The sequence below is a fragment of the Carassius auratus genome, chromosome 30, assembly GCF_003368295.1.
Source record: "Carassius auratus strain Wakin chromosome 30, ASM336829v1, whole genome shotgun sequence".
In the NCBI taxonomy this organism is placed as follows: Eukaryota; Metazoa; Chordata; class Actinopteri; order Cypriniformes; family Cyprinidae; genus Carassius; species Carassius auratus.
The window spans coordinates 9,834,178-9,858,643 of record NC_039272.1 but is presented as its reverse complement, the minus strand read 5'-3'; the positions used below and the strand labels follow the sequence as shown (position 1 = coordinate 9,858,643).

At 38.1% G+C, this 24,466-nt stretch overlaps 1 protein-coding gene across 5 annotated transcripts in view; it reads left to right on the top strand.

Moving 5' to 3' along the window:
• Window positions 1–24,466, top strand: part of LOC113049140 (PDZ domain-containing protein 2-like) — a 68,285-nt gene that overhangs the window by 19,643 nt on the left and 24,176 nt on the right. For 4 of the 5 annotated variants that reach the window (XM_026211204.1, XM_026211205.1, XM_026211202.1 and 1 more), the window contains 4 exons: window positions 9,461–9,950; window positions 16,373–16,518; window positions 22,085–22,217; window positions 22,519–22,689. In XM_026211204.1, coding sequence (XP_026066989.1) covers window positions 9,461–9,950; window positions 16,373–16,518; window positions 22,085–22,217; window positions 22,519–22,689 — 940 coding nt within the window. Of the gene's footprint in view, window positions 1–7,164; window positions 7,270–9,460; window positions 9,951–16,372; window positions 16,519–22,084; window positions 22,218–22,518; window positions 22,690–24,466 lie in introns of those variants that run through there. The other variant, XM_026211206.1, reaches the window with a different exon arrangement.

Genomic DNA, 24,466 nt, shown 5'->3' with positions numbered 1-24,466 from the left:
GTAAATGGAGACTATAAATCTACTTATCTCTGAGTCACATAAGCTCCCCAGCAGCACTACACAAAGAGGGATACTCTATGCCCTCGCATGTCTTAAACTGCTTTCTGAAACCCATTTGACAGGCACAAATTTATGAATGAACAAAAGTGCTTTGGTCAACTTATTGCACTGAATATTTCCTCCACAAAATGTGCTGCTGCATTTCTGCATCTTAAGACTTGAGTAATGTTTACAGAAGGGAATAGGGTTGTTTATGCCATATTCTGTGGAAAAATCTGACACTTTTCTTCTTTGTTGATGTTGTGTATGAATTATTTTTGCACTGCTTTGAAAGTCAGAATCCCCATGCTGTTTCAGAGCACATTGTCAGGATTTGGCGATGAGTGTGTCCCTGAATTCCTTTAAGCCCCCAAAGGGAATAATAGATTTGAGCAACCAATTGGAACAGGTTTTGTGGTAACTAAGATCTATTTAAAGCACCGGGTCATGTTTGGGTTGTTTGACTGTCCCAAACAAACAATTTGGTTTTGCTCTCCATGATCATGGTTTAGAGATAGATCTGTCTCTATGATAATCTGAGTGAGGGGATATGGTTCCCCATTTCATTATATTGTATAATCTACTGTTCAGAAATAAGAGATTTCTTTAAAAAAATCATACCGACCTCAAACTATTAAATGATATACATATGTGTTTTTATGGGCTGTTGAAGACATTCGACTAGAGATTGACCTTACATAATGGTGATTTAAGAGTTTGATAACAGATCACCATTGAAAACAGGAGTTCTAATTTCAAATCAATATTCAGAGCTACCAGTATATTATATTGTTTTGAAAACCAGTGTCCCAACAAACTAAATTCACACACAATATGCAAGAAAAACTGCACACATAGAAGATATAAGAAGCTGACATCTGTCTCTCCATCTGAGAGCATTCAAATACAGAGCCGCTTGTGGTGGGCTCTGTTTCCCCTCTGCAGGCTTGTTCATGGGGAGATTGCTGACTGAGGTTATTACTACAGCTCTCCACCACACAGAGGAATGTATTTAATACAGTATGTGTGTAGGACTGCCATCTTGTCTCCATTTGTAACTTATGAGGCTTCACTTGTTTAAAATGAAATCAGGAATTGGAGTTATTTTAATGTAGAAGCATAAAATATGATGGCAACAGGTGGATCCTCAAATAAGGATTCCTTGATAATCATTAGGGATGCACCGATAACCTTTTTTATTTTTATTTTTAAGGATCCATCCAATCCTGATACCAACCCGACTAACCGAATGCAGAGTTTGCCTTTTGTGGGGCTTAAGAAGAACACAGAATAGTACACACATTGAATCATGAATTGTGCATATTTTAGAGACTTTAGTTTAGATCATATTATTTGTTTTTCTTAAAGGAACACTCCACTATTTTTAGAGAGTTAAACACATGAGTTTTACCTTTTTCGAATCCATTCAGCCGATCTTCGGGTCTGGTGGTAGCACTTTAGCTATAGCTTAGCATGGATCATTGAATCTGATTAGACTGTTCTAATCTCACTCAAAAATGATCAAAGAGTTTTGATATTTTTCCTATTTAAAACTTTACTCTTCTGTAGTTACATTGTGTACTAAGACCGACGGAAAATGAAGTTGCGATTTTCTAGGTTGATGTAGCTAGGAACTATTCTCATTCCGGAGTAATAATCAAGGATCTTTGCTGCCGTAAAAAGGGTGCAGCAGGCACAGTGATATTACGCAGCGCCTAAATATAGGCTACCATTGGAAGTTAACTGGGGACTGTTTTCAGGTGCTGCATAATATCATTGCTAACAGTCTATTCAGATTCATTGATCTATGGTAAACTAAGCTAAAAGTGCTACCGTGAGACCCGGAGATAGTTTGAATGGATTAAAAAATGGTAAAACTCAACTGTTTAACTCCTAGGGGAGTTGGAAAATGAGCCTATTTTCAAAAAAAGTGGAGTGTTCCTTTAACACTTCAGTCTGTTTAAATGCTCTGATGTTTCTGTTTCCATGTTTTTCCCCTCAGAAGTTGGTCACATATTGAACTCTTCTAATCCACATCATTAGCTAATCAGCCCAGCGAGAGCACGATTTTCTTAAATTTCTGGCCAGCATTAGCTCTTAGATTTTCAGTAAAGACCTTTTTTCAGTTGCCCCGGATGAAGCAAGAGGGAAGGAATTTCACACAGTGTTTAAAAGATTATTGTGAATATGGGAAATTTGGGGTCATGTGGAATGAGAGTGGTTGACGATGTCTAAGCCAGAGTTCATTCAGGCTTTGTTTGTGAATGACATGAATATATTTGAGGGATTTTTTGTACTGTTATATAAACACATTTGAAATTCAGATTATGTAAAACGTTTACTGTGCATTACTACTGCATTAAACCATTAAGTTTTAGTAAAATTTAAAAATATATATATATATATATATATATATATATATATATATATATATATATATATATATATATATATATATATATATAACATAACACACACAGTGACTGAGTAATAACTATGCTAACAAAATATCTAGGACTGCTTTTCAGACAAATGTCACAAAAACACGCTTGTTAGGTTTCTGTTTAAAACAGTATGTCTACATAGTTTTTTAACAGTTTGGTTATATTATGCATTCAGACATTTTTAATAATAATTTAAATGTTCAAATAATTTTAGGGCCACTGTATGTGACCTAATGTGATTTATTACAAGAATCACATGATACTGCACAATGTCTTCTTCGTGTCTTCACAAATAAGCCTTTGGAATAAGATTGTTTGTTAATCTAATATCATTATCTTATTGTAATATCCGTTTCTTGTGGTCATTTTAAGGCACTGAGCCTAATCTTAATCCTGTTTTTCTAGTGCTTGTTATTAATGTGACTGCTCATTCACATGTTGTTCCCTTCAAGTTAGTCACATGATGCTCTGACAGTTTCTTGTGTTGGTCACCACTTTGTGTCCAATGTAAAATCTGGATCCCGAAGCAAAACCAACCAAGAACCACTAACGTAGATGCCGTTGGACAGGTACTTTCAAAATAGCATTTGAAGAAATGTCAGTGTTTTGGTTTTGAATATGTGCTGAGTCAGACCTTTCTGAACTTTGATTGTTTTTGATGTGTCTTTTGCACTGAGCAGTGGTCTGGGAAAAGTTTCAAAAGAGTTTTGGAGCATTATATAGATCTCGGCTTGGACATAGTACTACATGAATCCGAGTTTTTGTTAGGAGCCTGAGCAATCTTCATTAGACCCTACAAACACATGAAAATGTGGAGTTGAATCAGCATCTGCATAGAAGCGCTTATATAATAATACTTTCAGTCATTGCATAATAATCATTGATATCAGATGTCCATAAACCAGAAATCAGTTTATAAAAACTCTTCTTCTCTTTTATGTGGTCACCAATCTATTTATTGTGTTGCCATATTTCATCTTTCGGTTTCATTACACAAATCATGACAAACACTAAACTGTGGGTGTGAAGTGGTAGAACAGTTTTCTCCTTTCTTCTCTCCACCAGACTGATGGAATTCAACCCGTTTGCCAGGAATTCCTAAGTGCATCTGTTTAAAGACTAAAAGCATTATCCTGTCATGGAGCCATTGCTCTTTACTCCTGTCCTGATGATGACCATGATCAAGGTTCTTTGCATTCCTCTCTTGCCCCCTGTAATCCAATATGGTAATGTGACAAAATATCTTGCGCCTAATCCTCAATGGTATTTCTGTGCGAGTCGTTATGGTTATGGCAAATAAGATGGAAAAGTATCTAAATCTAACCCAAGAAATGGGATTTCCTTACTTGGCCTGTCACAGTATAGGTTTATTCTTGTGAGTATGCAGGATCCATTGCAACATATGATTTCCAGGTCCACAATTTTATGCACATCTGCAGTTGCTTGGCTTACAGCCATGGGAAAAGATTTTTAAGAGGTTTCAGCAGTGCATATAAATGGGCGTCTTCCCAACCTGACGTCTGCACCTTCGATATGATTCCCACGTAGGCGCCACTTTGAGATGTCTACCAAATCCAAGATTGCAGAAAAGCAAACATAGTGCTTATTTAGCCAACAGTGTATGGGAAAGGTCTTTGGCATCCCCCAATCCATGACAACAAATCACTCCACGTAGCTCAGAGAGACTTTGAGGACTTCAAGATCATTTCAGCCAGTCTGTGTTGGTCGCCGTTCTGCTTAAATTGTGCTTGGCTGGAATAGATGGATTTCCCTACTGCAGCTGTGGTTTAGTCTGAGAGAGGCAATGCATGCCTGTTGCTGGGTTTCTCTGAGACCCATTAGCTTTTACAGCAGCTTAAATTCCTTGTAGATGTGCCAGAGCTGAGATCATGGCTTGTTTTTCTTCTTGTTTGGTCTTTATCAGATGCTGATTTGCTTGACAGGTCTTCAGAATGGCGGGTTTTTATCTCATTTTTCACTTCGGTTGTTTCTCTCGAGTGTAATAACAAACACGTGTCTGCTTCGGTGGGACACTGATGTGGGCGATCTCTTGAAAGCGCTCCATCAGTGCATGGCACACACCTGCTGTGAAAAACCACGGCTGCAGAGCTGGATGAGTTTTTTTTTTTTTTTTTTTTTTTTTACCATTCATCTGCATCCACGTTTCTTCTTTCCTTCAATACCTCCACTGATATACTTTTTTCCATCCCCTGCATTTTGTGCTGTGGTTTTCATCCATCATTCTAGTTCTGAGACGCAGATGGAAGTTGGCTGAATGTTTGGCTTTTGATTGATATGAGGTTGATGAGCACCATTGTCTTGTTATATCACTTTATTGTGTGGTAATGTAATGTTTATGTTGCCTTCTGCTTATGATCCAGCATGTGTGGGTTGGCAAGGCTTAAGTTAAATGGTCTAGCAAAAGTAAGTAATGGCATGGACTGAACTTACATCATGACATCATGTACATAAATCACGTTTAGAGCTGCAGACTCACTCACGCTGACTTAAGACACTCCTTCTCTTTTATTAAAGAGGCAGTTCACTAAAGAATTCAACATGTCATTATTTATCCTCATGTGGTTCCAAACCCTATTGACATTCTTCTTGGAACACAAACTGTGAAATTTTTGTTTTCTATATAATGACATTCAAATTTAAAATTGAAAAAGCACCAATAAAGGCTCAAACGCCAAAAATTACATTTGTTATCCATTGAAAATATCTCGGCTGTGTTCCTACAAATCAAATATTATATGTTAGATTTTATTTCAGTTTGTTCCTCCACACTTATTTTTCAGTCTGGTCTGGGATTTCCATTGTTGGGTGAACAGGCATGAAATAAAAATGTACCTCATTTATTTTCTAAATCATGTTCTCTGAATCTTGTTAACACTTTATCCATGGGTATGTTTGATTTATAGTTTTGAATCAAAATGCCGGGAAACAACAAACTTCTCTCTGGTGATGACTGTCGAACTTTTAGTCCTCTTAAACCCCATGCTCAGTCAAAAACAAACACACATTGAAATGAGCCTGCATTTTTGAGTGCGTCGCCCACATTCAAAAACCGATGGAAATAACGAAGTCCCTGCCCAACATTTTTTCTTTTTCAAATCCATTACTGCCGTTATTTCCGTTTCATTGCAACTTCCGATATTGTAAAGAAAACAAACAGCTTATCCTCAAAAGATTTCACCTTGTTTTTTCTGTTTTGGCACAATGTAATTGCAGTTACACAGGGTGCAGTTGTTGGGACATGCACACCAATTGTCCACATGAGACATATGTTATGCCATCAGTAGCATTGTGAAGGTTTTAAGGGCTAGAAGGAAGACAATAGTGCTGCAGTGTGCAATAAGGTTTTTACGCAGCCGACAAAGTGTCATTTATCGGAATCATTTGGAATGCAGTGTAACTTTTCCAGTCTGCCTTGAGATTGGGACTGTCATCAGAATCCAGGAAAGCAGATCTGGATTTTGCATGTGGCAGATTTGTGCCAAGATAGATTCGGTTGAGTTATGTTGAGACATTTCTCCTTTTTCCATTGATTTTCATGTGGGATGATTTTTGTCTCGAGTCCCACAACATTACAAACTTTGTTCTTATCAAAAAGGGAAGCTCATGGAAAACAGATCATGACAGAAATGGGTCAGACACTTTTTATTATCAGCTAGATGACAGAGGGAAAGAAACACCACAATATAGGAACACTAGAAGCCCGAAGTCCATTGTCTCCAATTGAACAAAAATGAGACCACAGCTGCTTTAATGCTTCAGACAGCGTGTCAAACCAACAAATTCCAGAGATTCGCTTTTTTACCTGAAAATATCTGAAACATCCGAGCTGTCAGACACTGCATAAAACTACCACCTTTTTCAGGGAATTGTGATCTTCATCGACATTTCCTGAACATTCCTTACTTTGTTGTATTTTTAACGTGCCAGTACTTTCTGTCCTTGCATGTTTTAGTTCCAGGAGATCTAATATGACTGCATTTGCATACCGCATTGATCCTGATTTCCAGAGAGGATCAGACCTGAAGCTATCATGCATGGCGTTTATTTTAAAAACAGCTCTTGCTAATTTTGAGGATGAATTCATATGGTACGTTTGCATGCCCATGCTCTGCAATCATGTAAAGAATGGGTTGACCTCACTCTGTCATTAGCATCTGGCCAGAGTGCAGAATAAATCTTTTTTGACAGATGATTTGAGCTGAAACTTAAATTTTCTCATATACATGACTACTGCTTTAAGAGATGGCATGTCTCGAAACAAGTATTAGGTGGTGAATAATAGCATATACTCATAAGATCGGATGCCCTGTAAAGATATCAACAAGCAAAAAACAACAAAGACTGTGTCATTGGACTTATTTTGTAATTGCTCTGTGTCCAAGTATGAGTGTGTTGAGAAAATCTTTTGATGAACAAACTGGAAACATCAGCATGTACTTACGATATTCCATTCATGACACATTTAATCACGGTCTTTCTCTCTAAAACAATTCGTCTCTCTTTCGTTTCTTTCATCTCCTCCATTGTCTGGCTTGCTGTTTAGGGGATGTAAGCAAATGCTTTGTTTTGGACTGACAGTATGGCTAGTCACTGTCATAGAAAGTCCACTCCCCATGCTATTGTACAGCTGAAAGCTTGGAAAGCTAGGGAAACAAATCACTCAGCCACAGTTCATTAGAGCGGTGTGCAGCAATGGATGTAGTGTTTTCATTATATTGAAGGACATTCATTTGACCCAGGGACCCTGACATCAGTTAAACTCAAGGTGTGTGTGCTCTTATGACTTAATAGAACATTTCTTAAGGCTAGATGGTTGTTCAACAGTTTGTCTCAGTCTTTATTTGGTCTGCTTTAAAAGGATTGTTCATCCAAAAATGAAGTTCTGTTGTTATATATTCATTGCCATGTCATTTCAAACCTGTAATTTCTTCTACTCCATTATGCTCTCTAGTCATACTGGTTTGAAATGATTTGTGGGTGACAATATTATGAGAGAATTACCCATAATCTATGGGTAAATTGTTCCTTTAAGGATACGTAGATGTGATCCAGCATTTAAAAACTTTTTTTAAGATGCATAAATCCTTGGTGCTTTGTGCTTTTTGGTCACCTTTCATATGGCACCATTAAAACCAAACTTTGCAAAACAAGCAGCGCAAATGATTAACTTTGATCATTTTAACTTGTTAATGTATAATAATGTTTCAGGTCTCAACCAGCTGTATACAGCTAAATATGTCAGTCTAAGCTCTCTTTATGAGAATCACATGAGAGAAGAGCTAAAATGGTGGTCATATAAGATAAGTCTGTGAAAGTGTTTTCTGCTGCTAGCAGTTAAACTTCTGAGTGTTTTGGGACATGTCCCTGAGGTGCCATATATCAGTATATCAGTATATCAGTTTCTTCTGTCATGACTCTGTTTTTGCACTTGTCTGGACATGGTGTAAAACATGCTCTGCACTTTTTCTGTATCAATGCCCTTCCTTATTTCAAAAGCTCAGATAATTTCAAATCTACTACTACAGATTTAAAAACTCCTTTATTTGCTTTCTGAATTATACAGGCATAGTTAACACAAAATGATCCCTCCATAAAACACAAAAGGTGCAGTATACACTGTGGTTAAAAAGGGCTGGTAAAAATGTTAATGTTTTTGAAAAAAGTCTCACCAAGGCTGTATTTATTTGATCAAAAATACAATAAGAACAGTTATATTGTCAAATATTAACATATGAATGAATATTCATAAAAATGTAATATATTTTATAGCCATTACCCCAAGCTTCGGTGTCACATGATCTTTCAGAAATTGTTCTAGTATGTGACCCTGGACAACAAAACCAGTCTTAAGTGTACATTTTTCGAAATTGAGATTTATACATCATCTGAAAGCTGAATAAATAAGCTTTCCATTGATGTTTGTTAGGATCAGACAATGTTTGGCCGAGATACAACTATTTGAATATCTGTAATCTGAGGGTGCAAAACAAAAAAAATTACAAAGAAAATCACCTTTGAAGTTGTCCAAGTGAATTCTTAACAATGCTTATTACTAATAAAAAAATTATATGTTTTATATATTTATGGTAGGAAATTAAAAAAATATCTCATGGAACATGATATTAACTTAATATGCTAATGATTTTTGGCATTAAAGAAAATTCTTTAATTTCGACCCATACAATGGTTTGCTAAATATTACTATAAATATATGTATTATTATTTTTAACAGTTGTGCTGCCTTTTTTTTTATCAATTAAAATAAAATATCCAGTGTATGCTTGTTAGTATAAAGACTGGGGCTGTCAAACACTAAAATGACAATAAAGCACCATAAATATGTCATTCATCAGGACCAAGTGTGTTATATTCTATGTCTACCAAAGTCATACAATAACCTTATCTGAAAAACAGAACAAAATTTATGTTGTTAATCTTCCAGTGGGTCAGTGTAGCCAGAGTCATTGTTTGAACTCAAGAACCAGATCAGATTTATAAACAAGAATTTGGATTTGTGAACCGCATGAAAAGATTTTAACAGTTTAACAGAACCCCAGTACCTCTCACATGAGCTCTCTTGAATGCACAAAGCAGAGCTACAGTGGATGTCAGAATTTGTAAATAAAGACTTCGTAAGACTTTGAATATAGTGTGTAGGTCATTACGTTTAATTGTATGAAAAAAAATGTATATGTGTATATATAGTGGACAACATATTATTTAAAAAAATAATCTTTTGTGTTCCACAGAGAAAATAGGTCACCTGGGTGTGATCTGTAAATATGTATCTGACTGTAGGGCTGTGTATTCAGTGTGACTGTAAATCTTTGATTTGATGGACAGCTCTGTAATCCTCAGTATTGAAGGAGAAATGTGTTTATTTTGGTATCAATCTGGTTCATTTACGTGCATTGTGACCATTAGCAGTTGGATAATTGTTTTTTCTTATTTTTCAGTTACTTGGCGGACCAGTGCTGGAATGGAGGCTGCATCTACTTGATCATGTTGCGAAGAATTAAACGCAAGGCTCCTCTCCCTCCATGCAATGGCAGTGGGGGCAACTCTGTGGACGGCTCTAATGACCACCGGCGCAATGTCTCTTCCGAGCCTGCAGGCAGCCCCACACAGAATGGACAGAACGGCAAACGAACTCGCAAATTTGGTGTCATTTCCCGCTCCTCCTTCACTCGCGACAGCAAAGACAGTAAAGATAGCCAGGACTTTGAGCACGAGAACGGCTACAGCTCCATGGAGGCAGAGGTCACGTCCCCAGAGAGCAGCACCCCTCAGGACACACCTACCGATGATAGTCCAGTCATTGGCTCCTCAGTGCTGATGTCCAGTCACATGAAGGTGGGAAGCACAGCCACCCTACCCAGCCGCTCCCACTCTCGCCTGTCTGAAAGCTACAAAACTGAGTCAATAAGCAGTGAACCTTCCAGTCAGGTAAGAAATATAACAGCGCGAAAATATTAGATTAAGGTATATTATATAATGTAAAATAGCCTTAATTCTAATACAGTCCATATTATCATATATTATAAAGCCAAACTGTTTGAAAACAGATGTGTCTGGGGAATAGTTGCATAGATTGTGGCCTAAAGGTGTAAAAACGGTGAGCGATGGTCGAGCTACTTTGTGTGTTCCACTCACTGGCTCCTGTCGGGCTCATGTCAGTGGCAGTTTGCGCGTCAGGGACGTCAGTACGAGTGAGGGCTTTGATCGGATGTTCGGTTTATCGAAAGAGTCATTAGCCCAGAATTAAAGTGAAAGTGATGAAAACAAATACGTAAATGAAAGCGGTACAGACAGAAGGCTGTTTAAATGTTACGTGATCTTTCCAAATCATTCTAGAATGTGAATGTTTTCATAACAACATCAGCCGCGTAAAATTATTAAAGTTATCAACGTTATCAACCGATATTCAAAATGGTAAGCAAGTGCTGCTTTGTTTATGTTTCGTATATCTGCGTTTATTTCGTATATCTTTGTTTCGTTTCCCCTTTTGATTGACGAATATATAGTATTAATAGCCACTGATATGGACAGCTCAGTCATCTCACGCAAGCGCAGAACATGTTAGTTTGCCATCAGCTGCAATGTGTTCGAGCGCAGCTTTTTGGTCCAATGCTGCCGATGCGAGGCGACAACATCGTCGGCTTTCGTCGCCACTAGTTCTTTGAAGTCGGCTTGGTGTTTCCAGGCCTTAAAATGTCTCTGCAAAAAAACTAAGCAAACAAACTTTGGAAGTCTTTGGAAACGCCCTTTAAGTGCACATATTTGAACATTTGCTCACTATGCTGTTAACTTTGCTTTGAGGTTGAATGAGTGGTTGGTTGATGCTCATCATCTAATTAGAAGTTTGGACCCCACAGTGTGGCTAACTGCATATGTTTCCCATTTGATTCTCCATTGGGACCGCTAGTGTTCCTTGGAGCATGTAAGCCTTGTGACATTAAACTGAGTGGCTCACTCAAAATAACCATAAAGGTTCTTCTAGATGTATCCATGTGTCAGTGGTTAGAAGAACTGCTTGGAGGGGTCATCCCAAAAAGATGCATGGGTTTGATTTTGAACAATCACATGGGATTTCGAAGGCAGACAAGGTGCGGCTTCCATGAGTTCTGCAACAAGCTATTTTTGTAAAGCCACATGAGAGGATGACAGACTCAATCCATATGCTTAATTGTATAACTGTGTCCTTAACTAACATTTTAAATAAAATGTAAAGAAGTTTTCCCACACAGATATATTTTGATGTTATATTTTAATAGGGATGTATAATATATTGGTACTATATTGGAGTTTATTTACTTGATATATTATTATTATTATTATATATTTAATTTTGCAATTTAATTTCTGCTATTAAAATTAGACTTTTAAACATAATTTAATAAAATAAATTACAATTAAATGTAGCCTTATCTTAAAATTAAATGTAATCTTTATCAAATTTCTTTTGTACTGTACTTTATTATATTATCATGTTTAAATTCATGCCAATTGATTTTAGTTCTTTGATTTGTTTTTTATTTATTTTAAACCAGAATTTTATTCCTTGTCCATTTATTTTATTGGCTAAATTTAAATATCTGTGCATGTTACTTATTAAAGACAAAAATATTCTTTTATATGACTAAATTAACTTGACTAAATTAGGTTACACAAATTAAAGTTGTTTTTAAATGTCAAGGAATTAAAAAAAAAAAAATAGCATATTTTCACTCATTTCATCGGATTATCTAAATGATTGAAAGAATGTAAGATATTGGCACTTTTACAAGCAAATTAAAAATCATTTTAAAATCAACATTATCTCATTGAGCCACTGAAATGAGTCATATTAACTTGTCACCAGTGTTGTAGCTCACCAACCACAATATCAAAGAACAATTCATTGTGTATTTATCTTAAAAAAATTATTACTGATGCAAACACACTGATGACTAATCAGTTATGACTTCACAATCCAGATGACAGAAAATATAATCTATGTCTAACATTAATGATGTGCTCTATCTTTTAAGTACACTTATCCAATGTGATAAAATACATTTTCTGTACAGTCCTACAGAGTAATGTTAATTTCGTAAATTAAGACTATGAAGAAAAATGTTTTCCACGTTGGACCCGGAAAATAGCCGGAACATTGCCAGGTCCCCTTCTGTGTGGATGCAAACATGTCCTAGCATTGATTCCAGTATTTATTCTGGGTTGGGGACCTACTAACATTGCCGGGTTCAGTCCTGGAACGAGTGCTGTGTGAACAAAAGCCAGAACTAATGCCATAAAAGGTGTGTCATAGTGATTACGCACGTATCACGCAACTCTTTTACCAGGTGTTTTGAAGGCAGATCTACATTCACAACAAAAAATATGTGCAAACTGTAATAAATCAGAGATCAGTTAGTTCTTCACTTTCCACGCTGAAGATGAGATCGTTTGCCAGCTTAAGTGAAATTAAACGTACCTAGTGTTTTCGACATTATTTCGTACATTATATGTCACATCCAAGGGAACAATTGCCAGGACACATTACTCATGTATATTACTCGGATACATTTTCTTCCCAGTGTTTTGCTTATTTTAAGCAATCTGGCAACCATGCGCACGTGTTCTTACCTCATTACGGAAGCGCCGCCACAGATGATCTGAAAACAGCGACAAACAAGCTGGAGTTTAGCGATCTAAATGAAAGCATCAATCAGCCGGTCTGTGTTCTGTTGTGAGACCTTGACTGTATTGTTTGCGATTGTGGTCGCTGAATAAATGCACTTACTCAATCGCTAAAAATAACATTTTTCATTTGTTTTAGCTGTTTTCATAATGTAGAGAGAGAGTCTTTAATAAAAAGTCTTTAATAAATCAGTACACTATTCGTGTGTGTCCACATTTTATTGATTTGTGCTTACTGGAGAATGCAATACCTGAAATGCTAAGTTAATTTTTCAAATTACGACAATCATTACGATTATAATTTTGAGAAATTGTTTTTTCTTTTATCACCTTAACCATTATACAGAATGACAATTTAATTGACTAAAACCTGACTAAAATGCTCATACATTTCATTGAATAAACAAAAACAGGTTTAATATTATAACTAAAATATACATTTGAGTAAGAATAAGACTAAATTAAAAATGGCTGCCAAAATTAATACTGCTGTACGGTTAATTAATGATAAACTTATTGCTAAAATTTCAAGTTTTCATTGACTAAAACTAGACTAAAATGTTGAGACTTTTAGATCACTAAAACTTGACTGAAACTAAATAGGATAATTTTGACTAAATATGATCAAATCTAACAAGGACATTTTATCAGACAAAGACTAAGACTAAAATGAAAATAGCTGACAAAATTAACACTACTACAGAGATTACCAGGCAAGTAATTAGTAGGATTAATGTGTCTGTGCAAGCGTTGGGTAGGAACATGTCAGTGGGAGGATGTGCAAGCTTAATCTGACAGTGAGCAGGAAAAGCGTGAGAACCTGAGAAGAGAGGCAGCAGACCATCTCAGTCAGATATTTAGTTTCAGTGATTCACTCAGCCGACAGGCTTTCCTTGAGAACATGCCCCTCTTCTAGACAGATTTCAAATAAATAATGAACAAGTGGCAGCATGTTTGTAGTTTTGAGGTGTGTGCTAACTCAACTGTCATGTTGGGAAGGAGTGATAAAGGTAAAGTGTGTTTCTGCGCCACAAGAGGCACCAAGCAGAATTGCAAAAATAATGAGCTCTTCTAAGCAGGTTATTCAGAAACCTCAAGCACCCTCTGTCTAGGCTGAATAGTCAGATATATGCAACCACTCAATAGTTTGTGGTCAAAAAAAGAATTATCTTATGCATACAAAGGCTGCATTTATTAGATGTGAAAATTCAGTAGTATAGTGAAATATTATTGCAATAAAAAAAAAAAACAGTTTTCCTTTTTAATATATTTTAACATTTATTTTTTGTCTGTGATGGCTGGGCAGAGCAGCCCAGTATTTTTCACACAATTAACTTATCTGTATACCGCTGTTTTCACTGTCATAAAAACGGGCTGATGACTTCCTTGTTCTATAAAGTCCCTCCTTCAGAAATACTTGACGAGTTGGGATTGGGCCAGCGGTTCCTGTGTTGTGATTCGACAGCAGCTTGAAACGCGATTGGGCTAATTTTGGAGTAGTTTTGAGAAGCAAGTGGGCAAGATTTGTTTTAAAAACCTGGCAATCCTGATCTGAACGCACGTGCTGGAGATGTACTTATAATCACAGGAGCGTTTTTACTGACGAGATGCTCGTGAAAATCGCATTTTAAATTTTTGCACAGCGCTACCATCTAGTAAACAAAGCTAAACAGCGTTGCCCTTTGTGTAATAAGTTACAGAAACTGCTAAACGCGGCGCACCAACTGAAATAATAAAATACACTTACCTTTTGTGGTCCATAAACAGCGCCTTCTCCAGACAAAGAGGGAACTGCTCCATCTTTCAAGAATAATCTTTGTGTGAATCCGGCATTAAACTGATTGAGATTGAGGAAGCTGTCTTCAGCAAAATGTGCTGCACATTATAATTTTCGGGAACCGAGTTAAACATAAATTGTAACCATTGATCTCTAAGTACAGCGTCCTTGGGAAGCCCAAACAAAGGTGATTGGACTCAGGGATAAAAATAACAGCGTTTTGATGACATGGCGACAAACACAAATGCAACTCTTCCTCTTCTCAGTCGGAGCGCAACAAGGCCATGCCCCCTTTTTGTGTATTCATGTGGGTGGAGGTTAGTCAACAAACTGTTTTAGTGACGTCATAACTGCAGGAAGTAGAGGGATGTAGTCCAAACGGGTCGTTCGATGTAGGCGAATTCTGTTAAATAAAATATCTCGCTTGGCATTGAACTTTGAGCATTAGAATTTTACAGAGATTATTTATACTCTAACAACAACATTACACACTAACACACTAACTAACGTTTGAAACATGGGATCACGAAGAACGGGACCTTTAATGTCTGTGGAAACCTTTATACCTTTTTTCCATGATCCTTTGATGACTCGAAAGTTGAAAGGATCCATAGTAAATACTAGCAAAGACTTAAATTGTTACAAAAACATCACATTTAATCAAATTAATGCATCCTTACTGAATAGAGGTAATCATTAAAAAAAATTTATATAGTAGAATATTTAGCTAATATGTAAAAAGTAATTTTGGCAAGTTTTTTTTATCTTCCACCATGTTAACATCTTGCCAGTGTTTAACCATTTTAACATTGAAAATCCCAATATTTTCTTTAACTGTGTATGTACAGACATAAAACAGAGCTTTGAATGACAAAATGGTAACTGATGACAGAATTAACAATATGAACATTAGTGTAAAATCAAATTAGTATGCTAAGGGAATAATTGTCAGAATATTGACAAAAAATATATTTTAAGGAAAAGTCATGGCACGTCTTTGAAATTGGTTTTGGAAATTCATGGGCTTATGTAATAGTGTTACTTTTAGAAAAGCTTTGATGTCAGTCACAATAGCTATAAATGGTTCGGTGGCTGAAATGAATTCATGCATTTGAAGAACGCTGCCTTTCGAGTAAGACTGCTACAGTAGTCCTGAAATTTTACAGATGATGAAAACATGTTTGCATAATTAATTGCAATTTGTGTTTCTCAAATCTAGTAGCATATTTAACTGCAATTTTGTGTCTAGTCTTCTTATTTAATAATATACATATTATTTTGAAATCACTTTTTACATTGCCAAGCAAGTTGATTATGTAAAGCCTGACTTTAAAAGAAAAATGAACACTGAATGTCATGATGTTATGATATGTTATGGGCTTATTTTATATATTTAGTTCAGTCAAGAAGATGGCTGTTTTTCCTGCAACTGGAGTAACAAGAGAAACAAGATTACATCCATTTTACCTCATTATGGAGCTGTCAGTTATTTTGCTGTCAGTTATTCATTCAACATTCATTCACATTTATTGTTAAAAGCTATTTATCCATCATAACAGACAAAAAAAATCACAAAAAGTTCACCTCATTGTTTCTTTTTTTCAGTTAATGCCAGAGCAGACAGAAAGAAAAAACATAAATGTCACTTGATGAACCTGAATTCATATTTTAGACCGAAAGAATAGTCTGAAATTGTATAAACAATAATGTTTTCTAATTTGCTGAAACTACAGAGATGATTAGTTATTCTTGAAAGAAATGCTGCATGAAATGGAAACCATTTTGAAGACTGTAATGTAAGTTAAAACCACAAAACAGCTGCTGCAGGACTTGCAGTTTATTTAGTGTTATATAGTGAAGAATGTTCCTGATTGTTCCACCATACGGATAAATACCCCCCTCTTCTTTGCAGCCCCGTGAGGGCAGCCGGATCTGGAAGATGCACATGGTGAAGGGTCAGGATGGACTGGGTATCCAGATCACGGGCGGGCGAGGGTCCAAGCGCTCTCCTCATGGTATCATTGTGGCCCACGTGGAGGAGGGAGGAGCCACACAGAGGTAAATGGCTTTCATTTGCCTTTTTTATTTACAGCTTTCAAAAGGTTTTGATTTGCTGCCGTGGCAACAGTAGGTGCTGTGGTGACACTGCTCAATCAGCATCTCATGCATATGAGAGCGCCAGGGAGTCTTGAGTGCCCTCCACGATACTCATTAATCTTCAAAGCCATTGTGACACCCTTACATGGGTGCACAGAATATATCAAGTCACGCTGCCATATATACAGTAATGAGCATGAGGTATCAGAAGTTTATTAATTATTATATTAATATGGTATTGGTAATCATAGGTAATGTAGATAGGTAACGCATCTACCAATCTGCAGTTCCGTGGTATGTGAGCAAATAACAGTAATTTTACTAAGCTGGACAGACCTAGCATATGACTCTAACATTAAATATTCCTTAACTTGTACAAACACTGATTAATAATAAAATTAAAATAGTTATAAATTATAAAATAGTTAGTAATATTTTAATAATTTAAAAAATGTTTTTTTATTTTATATATTTTTTTCCGCTCACATGCGAATGGTAGCTGAGAGAGCTCAACACGCTGCAACTTAAGAAAACAAATGCAAATTAAGAAAACATCTTAATCACTTTGACAACAAATGTGCTGCAAATACTCAAAATACAGAAAAGCGCTGCAAAACAGAAACACACTGCGAATACTCACAGCACAACCAAATACAGAAACATGTTGCAAAACAGAAACGCACTGCAAACACAGCACAACACAACCAAGTACAAAAATGCACTGCAAAACAGAAACACACTGCAAATACAACAAAACCAAACACAGAAATGCACTTCAAATACTCACAACACAACAAAACACACAAAAGCATTGCAAATACTCACAACACAACAAAACACACAAATGCATTGCAAATACTCACAACACAACCAAACACAGGAACGCACTGCAAATACTCACAACACAACCAAACACAGGAACGCACTGCAAATACTCACAACACAACAAAACACAGGAACGCACTGCAAATACTCACAACACAACCAAACACAGGAACGCACTTCAAATACTCACAACACAACCAAACACAGGAACGCACTTCAAATACTCACAACACAACCAAACACAGGAACGCACTTCAAATACTCACAACACAACCAAACACAGGAACACACTTCAAATACTCACAACACAACCAAACACAGGAACGCACTTCAAATACTCACAACACAACCAAACACAGGAACGCACTTCAAATACTCACAACACAACCAAACACAGGAACGCACTTCAAATACTCACAACACAACCAAACACAGGAACGCACTTCAAATACTCACAACACAACCAAACACAGGAACGCACTGCAAATACTCACAACACAACCAAACACAGGAACACACTTCAAATACTCACAACACAACCAAACACAGGAACGCACTTCAAATACTCACAACACAACCAAACACAGGAACGCACTTCAAATACTCACAACACAACCAAACACAGGAACACACTTCAAATACTCACAACACAACCAAACACAGGAACGCACTTTAAATACTCACAACACAACCAAACACAGAAACTCACTTCAAATACTCACAACACAACCAAACACAGAAATGCACTGCAAATACTCACAACACATTCAAACACAGAAACGCACTGCAAATACTCACAACACAACCAAACACAGAAATGCACTTCAAATACTCACAACACATTCAAACACAGAAACTCACTTCAAATACTCACAACACAACCAAACACAGAAACGCACTGCAAATATTCACAACACAACCAAACACAGAAATGCACTGAAAATACTCACAACACAACCAAACACAGAAATGCACTTCAAATACTCACAACACATTCAAACACAGAAACTCACTTCAAATACTCACAACACAACCAAACACAGAAACGCACTGCAAATATCCACAACACAACCAAACACAGAAATGCACTGAAAATACTCACAACACAACCAAACACAGAAATGCACTGAAAATACTCACAACACAACCAAACACAGAAATGCACTTCAAATACTCACAACCAAACACAGAAATGCACTGCAAATACTCACAACACATTCAAACACAGGAATGCACTGCAAATACTCACAACACAACCAAACACAGAAATGCACTGCAAATACTCACAATACCCTCAAGACTGCGCTCTACTCCCCCCCCCTCCCTCCAGGGGGGACCGCTCACGGGGACCTGCGGGAACCTGGGGGTAGGACAGACGAGGGGAAGGAGGAGCGACAAAGACGAGAGAGGGGAGAAAGGAAAAAAAAAAATTCCGGTTCCCAGACGCACTGCTGCTCGGCCCCCCACCAGCTGGGTGATCTCCTCCGCGGTGCCTGGCGGTGGCACTGGACGGCCCTCGGCAGATGGCACAACTCTCCTCCGCCGCCCAGTGGACGGCGACGGCTCCTCCGGTTTTGGGCAGCCGGCAGGAGTCCCCTGTTCCCTGCCCCTCCGGATTCCTTCACGGAGGCAGCAGGCTCCGGCCCCCTGGTGCACGGCGCCGACTCATCCGCTCCCTCACGGACGGCAGCCGCCCCTCCATATCGTGGGCGGCCGGCAGCGAGCTCGCCTGTCCCCGGCAACTCGCTCCAGCCCACCACCTCGAGCGTCCATGGCGGCACACTCCTCGCCTGATTGATGGCACTGCGGATTCACTACAGTGGCGAGGGATCTTAAGCAGCGCGTCCCTCCTTCTCCCGGGCTTCGGCACCACTGTAATGATAAAACCTTCGTATTCATTGGGAAGGAGGAGGCGGGAACCGGCGGACAATCAAAACATTTTAATAATTCAAAAATAAACACAAAACAGCGCACCAGCCCCTCACGGATGACTGGTGTGCACAAAATAAAAAGCAAACATAAAATATTGTCTAGGCCTGGTCCTCTCTCGTCCTTCACGGTCGTCGCTCCAGTTTTATATCCTTCCATCTCCTACGTGGGACTCAAGACCGGCGGTGGGGTGCAGGTGCAGCTCATCTCCAATCACTACACCTGGCCTCACTCCTCGTTCCCACCCCTCTCGGCCCCGCCCCACTCGCCACAACAACCAAACACAGAAACGCACTTAGAATACTCACAACACATTCAAACACAGAAACTCACTTCAAATACTCACAACACAACCAAACACAGAAATGCACTGCGAATACTCACAACACAACCAAACACAGAAATGCACTTCAAATACTCACAACACATTCAAACACAGAAACTCACTTCAAATACTCACAACACAACCAAACACAGAAATACTGCAAATAATCACAACCTTTCTGTATTTGCAGTATATTTCTGTGTTTGGTTGTGTTGTATTTGCAGTGTGTTTCTGTTTTGCAGTGCTTTTTTTGTACTTGGTTGTGTTGTGTTGTATTTGCAGTGCGTTTCTGTTTTGCAGCATGATTCTGTATTTGGTTGTGCTGTGAGTATTTGCAGCGCATTCTGTTTTGCATGCTTTCTGACACCGGCTTGAAATGTATATGACGTCATCTAATACAGTAGCGCTGCAAGACCGAACGTTGAATGATGTCATCAAAGCACCGGTACGTGATGCTTCAAGTCGAACACACCTATACACTTCGCCCTCTGTTGGAATAAAAGCTGTAACTTCTCCACACCAGGAAAGTTACAGGAAAAGTAAAATTATTACATATAAATAGATTCTGAGATAAACCAGTCGATTTTTTAAAAGAGCCACGATAGTAAGGTAAATCGTAATATTTGTATTGGGTTGTATTGGGAGTCTTTGCAGCATGTTTCTGTGTTTGATTTGCAACACTTGTTGTTATGCTGATGTTTTTCATCTGCAGCGTGTTGAGATCTCTCAGCCACAGTACATGTGTATTGCCCCTCAAACTCCATATAAGCTGCAATATGTTGAGGAATTTGCTGACTTGCTTCCCTTTGTGATTCATTAAAACACACTTTGACAAAGTTTGGAGGAAACACAACAACCTGAGGGTAATGAGCCAAAAGCTGAAATGAAAACTTTGTTGCCTCAACAAATTTGAATTAATCCCTCCAGTTTATGTGCTAAATTAAATAGACGTGTTCAGGGAAAATAGGCCCTTGTGGCTTTGCCTTGGGACCCAAAAAAATGAACTGATTTCAGATATACAAATTCATGAGACGTTGCACATCTGTTGGAAAACACATACTCAGCTCCCCCACATGGCCTACAGTCAGAGCAGGCTATTTTTGCTACTGTATGACCGGCACTAGGGTTATTGTTAGAATTTAGCAGCACAACATTTTCTCCCACACAGTTTTAATGGGGGGCCATTTCTGAGAAACTTGTAGACATGAATCATGTGTAGTGGTCAAACTGGATGCTTTCCAAATCTTTCTTTCTAGTGAGGTGCAAGTGGCGGCATGGTGGTCAGATCAGGGCCATCAATACAGCATGATGTGGGTAGTTGTGAAGTTTGCTGCTCTTATATAACAACTAACACTGAGATAACCTCAGATTCCTTCATCTGTGACTGAAGCCCTGAGGATTTTGACCAGTGAGAGGCTTTAAGATTTTGAATCTTTCTCTCTTCACTGCACACTGTTCATCGTAATGAAGCTTCAGTTCAGTGGTCAGGATCCAGACTGTCTTAGGAAATTTGGAGATAGAAGAATGCAACTGAGACAGACTTTGTCTTTGTGGAATATTATGACTGTAATTAAAATTGTTTTCTTGATAAAATCATGATTAAACTGTTGCCCTTTTGCTCTAAGCTCAATGGCTGTTGCATCATTTGCACCTTCTAGATGGATAAATAGTTCAAATGAATGTGGATCACCCAGAGATTTATTTGAACACATCACATATAAAAATAGTTTGAAATGTGTTCTTTGTTCTCTCAGTACAAATAAGTTTTATTAATTTCATTTACTTTCTTAATAAACATTCCTGGTATAATTGTGAATTATTTATTGGTCCACATTATCAGGGACATCGCTAAAAACCACTGCTTCATGAAAAAGGCTTGTGAGTAGGCAGAACCATTGCAAAATTTTTGTGATAGTAGTAATATTTATGGTTTTATAAATTGTATTAATCATTATTACATATATTTCAGTATTTTAAAATATATTTTTTAAATGTTATACTTCAACTTACACCTGTTTCAACATTTCAGATTTTCTTTAAGTATATATAAATGTGTCAGTCTATAATATTATATATATATGTGTGTGTGTGTGTGTGTGTGTGTGTGTGTGTGTGTGTGTGTGTGCGAGTGTGTGCGCGTGTGTGTGTGTGTGTGTGCGCGTGTGTGTGTGTGTGTGTGTGTGTGTGCATATCTGCATATATTGATTAAATAATGTTTTAATCCGTTCATGTCATAAAGGATTCATCACAGGTCGTTGCTGTCTCTGGCTGACATTACTTACACCAAACTGTCATATAGAAACCACTTGACATATTCCAATCAATTCTTGATTGACATTCATTAACATCCCATTACCATTTCACTTTAATAGCTGCAATGTGACTTCAGGAGTGTCTGCTGCTTGTTTTTACACAAGGACCTGATTATGCTTTCTCTTTTTATTTCAGAGACGGCCGTCTGAAAGCAGGGGATGAGTTACTGATGATAAACGGTCACTCCCTGGTAGGACTCTCACACCAGGAGGCTGTAGCTGTCCTCCGGTCCACTGCTGGACTCGTGCAGCTGGTCGTGGCCAGCAGGGTGAGTTTGAGTTTGCTAGCAAATCAGCTTCATACTAAATCAATAATTGTCTGTCATTGTATTGGGAAGCATCTTCATGCTCAAATAATGAGCAGTTCTTGCTGTGGTCCTTGTATAAAGTGTGTCAGCCGTTCAAGCACATAAAGATGTCATAAGCAGATGCTTGTAGCAGCTAAAAAATTGAACAGTGAAGCACTGATGGGTTCGCCGCTAGGCTTTCTGAGATCAAGTTAAAAATACTTGCAGGCTGCTCAACGGCACACAACATGCTTTCTCCAGCTGCTCTTCCTTCCTTCCCCAGGATGAATCTGAAGTGGACTTCCACAAGTACCCGTCCACCAGCTTGCCCGACCTAGTGAGCACGTGCTCTGGTCCGGACGCCTCTCCCTCCCCTGGGGAGGAGAAGGAGAACATGGAGCCGGATGTGGAGGACGTGAGGGCCAGCAGCCTTTCACTGCCCACCCAGGACTTGGTACGTACGTTTGCTATCACCTATCTGCCTGATTATCTGCCGCTTTCATCTGGTGCTGCCTCAGCTGCCCTCAGATCGAGCTAGAACACGCTGTTTTGGTAGCGTTTATGATTAAAAGTTTGCTTCGGGGAGAAATGTCCAATGCTTTTATAATCATAATCTGTTTTTTTGTGCGAGTATGTGTTGTCTTCCCTTAAACATTGAAAGGAGCCTCGATGAGGTGTTTGATAAAAAGCAAACGCACTTCCATGGTTTGTCTGATAAGAATAAACAAGACTTTCCTGCTATTTTTTAGCAAAATCTAAATACCTGCAGCGTGTTGTGATTTTAAGATACAGCGTTTCCTTTTAAGGAAAGCACAGTTGCTTTATCTGTTTGCCTCGTTTGATCTGTGTGCCAGGGCCCCATTTATGTTCTTCAGGTTTTTATCTGTTGTTTTGCCAGAAAAATATTAGTGCCACTGTTTACCAAGCAGCCATTGGCTCAGCGTTTGTTCGTTTCATCACAGATAACAAATTATTCATTTGCTCTGCGCAAGCAGGCGTACATCAAATCACTAATGCCACACAGCGTTAATTCTTAATCACACAAAGTGAGACATTGCACTGGTTTGGTGATCAGTAATGACAACATAGCTAATGTCAGTAGGACACTGACAGGACCACACAACTCAACATATTAGGATTAAACTCTTGCTTGGCTGTTTCAGAGAACAGCGCCCATGATGCTTTGCTTGAGATGTTCTGCGGTGTGGAGTAAAGTGGGTCATTCCACCCCCCAACTGTGTCTATAGTGCGCACACATTATTGCTTTCAGGACTAAAAAAATGGAAAAGAGCTACCGTCCCGCCTTCTATCTAATTACATTAGCATTCCATGGCTCCTGCTGGTCGTAGATGTGAATTTGGGGCAGTTAAGACTGGGTTTGTCTCACTGAAATTTTGAAAGATGTTATTTTGTCATCCTCTAGTCCTTATCAATTATTTACTCATAGTGATACCGTTCCAGCTTAAAAATAGCAAACAAGGTACTCCATGGTATACGGTTCCGTGTGTGTGTGTGTGTGTGTGTGTGTGTGCGCGTGTATATCACTGAATGATTGGATGGGTTGGAAAGACAAAAAAGGTACAAAAGCTGTCAACTGAGCAGAACATTTGTACCTCATTTACCCATTATGGGTGCATATCAGTACAGGTACATATTAATATCTAAAAGGTACATATTAGTTGGTACATATTGTACAAGCCCCAATGACAGCTTTTATACCTTTTTTCCTGAGAGTGTAGATAGATGAATACTGTAGGTGTGTAGATGCATGGATAGAACTCTAGATATATACATAGATCTCTTTATTCTTTATATATAATTTAAAAAGTTGTTTCTGAGAATCTTTGCATTGTTAGACAAAGACGATCTTAACCTAGTTAAACATCAGTTGGATTCACTTCGCCACTGCATAGATGAAGACGTGTAAGTAAAGGCTTCTGAGACATGATGAGGTTTGAGGAGCCCGTGGAGCTTCCTCTCATCCTGTGTTCTTTCGTCTCCCTCCAGGCTTTAGTCTCTAATGAATGACAGAGAGCGTGATGGGGGCTGGAAGAGGATTGAACAATATAGTTTGCTCTCATTCTTGTTTCCTGTGATTTACTGTCCTGGTCACATGCTGTTTTTGTTTTTAGTATTACTTTCTCCGCAGATGTTTTTTTTTTTTTATCATAGGTCATGCGGTATTGAAATGACAAACTGTGGCTTTCTATTGGGTTTTCGCTTTATAGCCA